Source organism: Atractosteus spatula, chromosome 3 (genome assembly GCF_055471065.1).
Source record: "Atractosteus spatula isolate fAtrSpa1 chromosome 3, fAtrSpa1.hap1, whole genome shotgun sequence".
Lineage (NCBI taxonomy): Eukaryota > Metazoa > Chordata > Actinopteri > Semionotiformes > Lepisosteidae > Atractosteus > Atractosteus spatula.
In genome coordinates, this window is record NC_142708.1 from 36861680 (window position 1) to 36868952 (window position 7273).

The following is a 7273-nucleotide window of genomic DNA, read 5'->3' on the forward strand; positions in this document are numbered from 1 at the left end:
AATTTACCTATGGGACTGGCTTGATTGCAGCTCTCCAGCAGTAGGACTTTTCTGTCATGATCGCTAACCCCTCCTCTTAAGGGCGCTCCAGCCCTTCCTTGTTCCCTCCCATTGTCTGCACCTGTTCCCTATTCCCGCTCCCACTTAAAAGCCAGACGCGGACCTCACTCCTGGTTCTTCATTGATTTCCGCATCGTGAGGGCCCGGGGTCCTGCTGCGTCTGGCTCCGTTATGGTTTTAACTTTCTGTTCCTGATCCCCTGCCCCGCTGGTCCTGCTGGTCATGGTTTTTACCCCTGGATGGATCTCCTAGCTTTGGACTCTACTCTCCCCTTTGGATTTACCGTTTGGACTTTGGCTTTGTTTGTTCGCCCGGACTCACTTCCTCAGGAGACCAGCTCACCTTGGACACGCCCCCCTGTATCCTGACCCTTTCCTGCATGACTTTCTCCCTTGTGTATCTTCACTATTCCGGATCGCGTCGTCCGCATTGGGACATTTTCTCACTTCCACTGAGCATTCCAACTACAATCTTTAACCAACAGACGTGTTGTTGCAACATGCAAAGAAAATCTAAGGCACCATTTGGGGGTCATTTTAAAACCCTTCATTGAGGTAACCTGACATATAGTTACTACACTGCAAGAATGTACAAACACCACACAGATAACATCCCAGGAACTGAACCCAGGGCTACAGCACTGCCAAATAGTAATGCTAAAAACTGTGCTGCCTTTTTCATTATGGGTAAATAACTTAGTTTATAAAGTGTGTAAACCAGTCTGACTTTATTGGGTTTATAAGTATATAGTATTGGGTTTATAAGTACCAGTAAATGTCTCTGTATTGGGTTTGGGTTAGTTCTGTTAGAATAATTAAAATAATGGAAGACTTCATTTGTAACTAAATAACAAGAGATTCTGTTTCTGCTTTTTAATATTTTACATTGTCTAAAAAGATCTAGCTATTACTTCAACACTTGTTTACTATCATGCCATGGATTAATTGATTCCTGAAAGTGACTGAACCCAACAGATTGTGTCAAAATATCAGAATTATGAGGAGCTTGTGAATTTGTATGTTTTAGAGAGTTGAATTCTTTATTTACAAATTTACTGCATGGTCTGTAGACATTTTTGGTGCAACATGCTGACAATATGATTTCATGGTCTTGTGAAATTATACACAATACTGCCAATACATTCATATAGGGATGGGGATACTCCTTTTCACATAATAGTCAATATCCACACACAGAGCTTGAGAGGTAGATAATTATTACATTACCAATGGGCAATTGAGGTTTCAAATAGTCATCTGGTAAATCTAAAAAGTTATGCCCAGTCCTGTGACCCTGTGACAACACCACTGCTGGGGTTTGTGAGTCTTACTAATTCTAATGGCTCATTTTGAGGTGCACCTCGGTTGTATTGTCTGTCTTAAAGTCATTTCCACATATGAAGATTTGACCTTATCAAGGAATAGTTTTGTACTGCCAGCTAGATGAACTTCTAGCTCAAATAAGTAAGTATTGCTGTTTTGTAATTACTTGGTTTAGTTTTTTTGGGTTGGGAACATGTAAATATCAAGATAAAATATAGCTACTAAAGCAGGGAATCATTTGACTTTCAGACTGATATATAATAACTATTGTCATTTTGTCATTTCACAATGCATTCAGAGTTGAGTATTGTATCTCTGAGGGTGGATATATATTTGCAGTTGTATTGACCTAATTTGCCTAATAAGGTTAATTCTGCTGGAATGTATTGGACTGATGGGAAACATTAGAGGAAAATGTCTCCATAACCCTTAAATTATACAAAAGTACTGAAACGGGACTCTAAAATCTCATGAATGAATACCTTTGCTGCTATTAGCCTTGTTTTGTTACTTTTAGTTTATCAGAAGATACAAGGGTTATCCACAAGGCCAAAAAGCTACTACACTTATTTAAATTAAGGCTCTAGATACCCAGGCTTTTAAATTAAATGGGTTCAGATTCTTAGACCTTCATTTTAAAGGTAATATGCTAAATGACATTATAACACATACGGTCAACATTAGAGGTTGTGCGAGCTGGCTTACCAGCATGGTGACGTCACCACCCTTCCCTGTGAATTGCAGGGACCGCAGCCGTCGGGCTGAGGGGAGAATTCCTTTTAGGTCAGCTAGCTGGATCCCTGTTGAGTGACGCTGGAGGCCCGGGTCTGAGTCCCCATCAGTGGGGAGCCAGCCTGAGGCAGCAGCGGCGAGGGTGCATACCCACGTGAACCTGAGAGCGATACATTGATGTAAGAAGCGGGATGGGATAGCCCTTCGCCGAGGACAGTGAATTACGCGGGGGGGAGTGTTACGCATATGGCCGACATTACAGGTTGTGCAAGTTGGCTTACCAGTGCGGTGATGTCACCACCCTTCCCTGTGAATAGCAGGGACCGCAGCCGCCAGGCTGACAGGAGATTTCCCTTTAGCTCAACTGGCTGGATCCCTGTTGAGTGATGCCAGAGGCCCGGGTTCGAGTCCCCAGCAGTGGGGGGCCGACCTGAGGCAGCAGCGGCGAGGGTGCATACCCACGTGAACCTGAGAGCACTATAATATTAACCCCAAGTATTTGACTGTCCTGCAAAGGTTATATACATTTTTTACTCTGATGTGTGTATCATTTGGTAAGTAGAACAAGCTGACTGCTTAAATGGATACAAATACTTTTTCAAGTTTAATAGTCATGAAAATGTTTAGGGAATTATCCTTATATCATGTAATTAGGGTGGACAGTGGCAGAGTGGTAAGTATTCCTCCCTTGCAGTGCTGGAGTCCTGGGTTCAATTCCTTGGATGCTATTTGCAGTCAGTGTGTTTTCCTTGAGTCCACAAGGGTCTCCTCTGGGTGCTTTGGTTTCCTCCCATAATCCCAAAATACGCTGGTAGATTAGTTGGCCTCTATACAAAAATTGGTTCTGGTGTGGACTGGTGGACTGGAATCCCATCCAGGGTGTATTCAGCCTTGGGGATAAGCTCCAGGCCAAATTGGTTATGGAAAGTATGATGAGATGTAACTTGTTTCTATGTTTTTAGTTTTTCATTTATCATAAAACTGTACAAACATTTTTTACACAATTTTATGGGAATAATGTGTGAATAGTGTATAAAACACAACACAAAATACAGTATCACATTACATTTTAACACTGTCTTTTCAAAGACAATAATTTAGATTGAACATCACTTTTCAACTTCTCGGACTCCTCAGACTATCCAGCACACTATTCGAAGTATAGTGGATGGTCTGAATAGTTTCTAGATACTACTATAGTTATCTTTGGGAAAAAATGATCAACTATTCTTTGTAGGCACAGTAGCCACAATAGCACTAGTGCATTAAATTAACTACTCTGACAGCCGCTCTAGTGCACTATTCTACATTTGTTTATAACTAAGAGTTTTTGTTTAAAGCAACAGAAGACTTCCTGCTAATTTTTATTTTTAGGTTGGGTGCTTTACTCTCCAGACTTCTACAGACTAGACGTCTCTGTAGCTATTCTTAAAATAGGCCTAATTATGAACATCTTTAACAAAACACATTTTCAAATGCTTGGCAATGATGGACTAAACTGGAGTGATTTGATACGAAACCGATTATAAAGGTAACATGACGAAGAAATTAATATAAACAGAGAGATTATTAAGATAAAAAGTTGGCTATTCAACATCTGCTGCTGTAGGGTTCACACATGCAGCCTGTGGAATTATTGCTGACTTGCTCCCGATGACGTTGCACGCAGCGCTCAAACCGGAAACGAAGGATCCAAACACAGAGGGGTTGGTTACACGCTTTTTAATGCAGAATGAATATTGCAACGATGAATTCTTTAAACTCCGTTTCAACTTCATCTAAAAGTAAGTTTTCAGAAGAAGGGCTATGTAGTGGGCAATCGTGATTTGATTTTATTCTGCATAAAGCTTCAGATAAAGATTAAAGAATTGAACAGAATGGTGTGAGAAAAGGAGCTCTGCAAAAAATATAGATAAGCGTAGTTTTATTGTGTTTATAGAGTGTATTTATTAATATTATCGATTTGTAAACAAGTAGTGCATTCAGTTTAGTTTTATTTTATAGTTTAACAGCATCTAGTAAACGAAAAGAATTCTGACTTAATCTGTTACAACAGACTGTTCGCTGTGAATCGGTGTAGTAATTCAGATAACAGCAAATGCATGTTTAAGAAAAGACGTCACGCCATGTGTATTTTAACACATTATTCTTAACACATAACCTTTGAATCGGTGTTAATTTATTTACTGTTTATTGTGCAGTTTGTGCGTTGCTGAATAAAAATATCTTTGAATATGAATTATTTAAGCGAGTTTAAACTGGATGAAGCATTAAAGATCTCTAATGATGTATAATTAAACCGTTTCGCTTTGTATGAACACTTAATCTGAAGTATTACTGCATTAAATGTGTTCATTAAACACTTCAGTGTGTTAGTTCACTTTTAGTTCTATGCCATGTGAAAGGATATAATTATGGCAAAGTTCAAAAAGAGTTTGGTATTAATGGAGAGAAGATGCCTATGAATTATAAAGCACTTAGTTTACAGTTCTACATTGAAAATATATTTGTACTGTAATTTACGACGGTGGCGTCGTGGTTAGGGCTGCTATTTTTATGTGGAGTTTGCATGTTGTCAAAGTGGAAGCATGGGGTTTTTTCCAGGTGCTCCAGTTTCTTTCCACAGTCCAGAGAAATTCTGTCTTGGTTTGATTGGCTGCACTAAATTGTCATCCCAGATTTGATTCTTCCTCTTGTTAACCAAATATTCCTGGTCCTGGTTGCACACCCGATAGTTTGTCAGAGCTTAGCTTGCATTGGTTTCCACAGGTGATACAATTTCACATATAGTAAAGGTACTTTGATTAAATGTCAAGAAATTAGTGCATTTCTTATTTTCATGTTTTTTTGGTGATGTGCACTATATTTCAAATAAAGCTTTTTAGCATACCTTTTAAGCCATATGTACTTAAATAAGTATGTTGAAAAGTGATATGATGCAGAATATGGTATTAAAGACTAAGTGCAAATTGTAGAAGTAAATTAAATGGAAATAATTCAGAGGTTAGTTCAGCATTAAAGTACAAAAAATAAAATCTGCCAGTGTTTTATCGATAGTTAATACTTAAGTACTTAAGCCAGTCTAAATCAAAATTGGTGTAAAAAATGCAGAAAAGTGTTTTTAACAGGTTTCTGAACATATAATAAATTCGGATACAAAGCTTTTGTCTTCAGCACTGACGACTTAAAAGAGCGAGTGAAACTGTTTCTAAAATACTGTACGTTGTATATCATAACATTTTGTAGTATTTATTGCTTATTGTATAGAAACATTGTTCTGTAAACACCTGTAAGGCACACAAAGAAGCATTAAGTGTACGTAAAGCATGATTTTTATTAAAATTACACTAAACTGTATTATATCTTTGACCTGAAGGAACCAAATATTCAGAATAATGTGTTTATACTCAGTCTGTAATTAAATACCAGGGGCTCACCAAGAGCTGACATTGAATTGTGGTATTTTGTTTAATGTATAGTTTATGTAAAATATTTTCTAGGAAGTGAACTATTCCTTATTTATTTTTTTGAATGTCATTATGTAGGAAAGAAAGTGACTGAGCGTGCGGTCAACTGGTCAGAGGAAGAGACCCGGGTCTTAATACGTGCCTGGAGTGAGGATAGTGTGCAGAGGAGTCTTTCCGAGAGCTTACGGAACACGCATGTTTTCAAGCATCTTGCAGCCCGCATGACACAAATGGGCTTTGCTAGAACTGCCCATCAGTGCAGATTGAGAGTGAAGACATTGAAAGCTAACTATGTGAAAGCAAAGCTTCAGAGTGGTGTAGATGGGAAACATCCAAGCAGTTTCAGGTACTATGCAGAAATGGATGCAGTTTTAGGACGATGTGCTGCAAATAGTCCACTATTTCAACTGAAATATGACATCAAAAGGGAAGAGGAAAATGGTGAATCCAGTGATGAATTTGAATTAAGTAACAACAGCTTTTCTCAGAATGAATCTAGAGAGAGTCCATCAGCTTCTGTGGAGCCACCAAATTTTACAATGCCATCAAGTAAGAATTTCTACTTATTTTTCTAAATGTTTTTTTTTTCTCGTGGAGGCTCAGTGTATGTGGAGGAAGTGTTGTTTTACATTTACTGAACTGAATGTTCAAGAATTGTGTTGATTTTGAATCGGTGATCTGATTGTTAAAATATAAAGAGTGCTTTAGCTATTTTATATCTGAGCAAAGCAGATACCAGAGATCTGTTACTTGAGACAAATATTCACTATTAAAAGTGTGTTGGGAAATAGCTATGCAGTATATGTAAGGGATGTAAGTTCTCCACCTGGTATGCACTCATGCACATTTCTCTTTGATATACAGATGATTAACAAAATGAAAAATTGTTTAATGAGTATAATGGTTTGTGTATTTTCTAATATAGTGAATAGATTATCATTTTGTTGCAGCAGATCCTGCTGAAGATGAAAATCCTCCAAAGGTTTCTACTCCAGTACAACACCATCAGAGTAACACAAGGCACTCTCTGGAGCCAGTAATAAAATACATGGCAGACTGTTTTCAGAGTTTTGTTACTGAATCTCGGCAGTTCATGCTGCATTTGGAGAATCAGCGACAGGAACAGGCTCGCTGGCAGCAGGAGTTGCAAAGGCGATGGCTGGAGTATGAGGAGCAGCGTCAGCGAGAAGCAGCGGAGCGTGAGGCCCGTCTGGAGAGAGCGCGTATGGAGCACGAGTTCAGAGTCTTGCAGCTCTTAACAAGTTTTCACAAGACCACTGCATGTCAGTGCAGCCAGCGCTCCACCACACCTCCACCACGACCTTGACATTAACAGTAGTATTTTTGTAGTTCTTTTCCCATGATAAACAACATTAGAAAGGCTTGTTCTAGAAAGCTATTCTAGAACTACGTGCTATTTTATGCAAACTTAAGTTGAATATATAAATATACTAAAACTCTTTAGAAACACAACTACAGATAAAGGTTAACCATCCAACAAGGTAAAGATTTAGAGTCAAACTATAAAAAAAGGGTGGCGTAATGGCTCTGTGGCTAAGGATCTGCGCCTGTGGCTGGTTCATATCCTGCGGCCGGCAGAGGAATCCTACTCCGTTGGGCCCCTGAGCAAGGCCCTTAACCCCAACTGCTCCAGGGGCGCCGTATAAATGGCTTACCCTGCATGCTGACCCC

The 7273-nt window shown here is 39.0% G+C and overlaps 1 protein-coding gene across 1 annotated transcript; it reads left to right on the forward strand.

Moving 5' to 3' along the window:
• Window positions 1-3808: 3808 nt before the first annotated feature.
• LOC148837771 (uncharacterized) lies at window positions 3809-7004 on the forward strand. Its single transcript, XM_088910391.1, has 3 exons — window positions 3809-3898; window positions 5660-6130; window positions 6514-7004. The coding sequence occupies exons 1-3, from the start codon at window positions 3847-3849 to the stop codon at window positions 6906-6908; spliced, it is 918 nt and encodes a 305-aa protein (XP_088766517.1). The 5' UTR covers window positions 3809-3846; the 3' UTR covers window positions 6909-7004.
• Window positions 7005-7273: the final 269 nt, after the last annotated feature.

Excerpts from the sequence above, each read along its gene's own strand:
- LOC148837771 (XM_088910391.1), top strand. The coding sequence starts at position 3,847 with ATGAATATTGCAACGATGAATTCTTTAAACTCCGTTTCAACTTCATCT. Across the intron at positions 3,899-5,659 it reads CGTTTCAACTTCATCTAAAA|GAAAGAAAGTGACTGAGCGT; the intron begins GTAAGTTTTCAG and ends GTCATTATGTAG. Across the intron at positions 6,131-6,513 it reads AAATTTTACAATGCCATCAA|ATTATCATTTTGTTGCAGCA; the intron begins GTAAGAATTTCT and ends TATAGTGAATAG.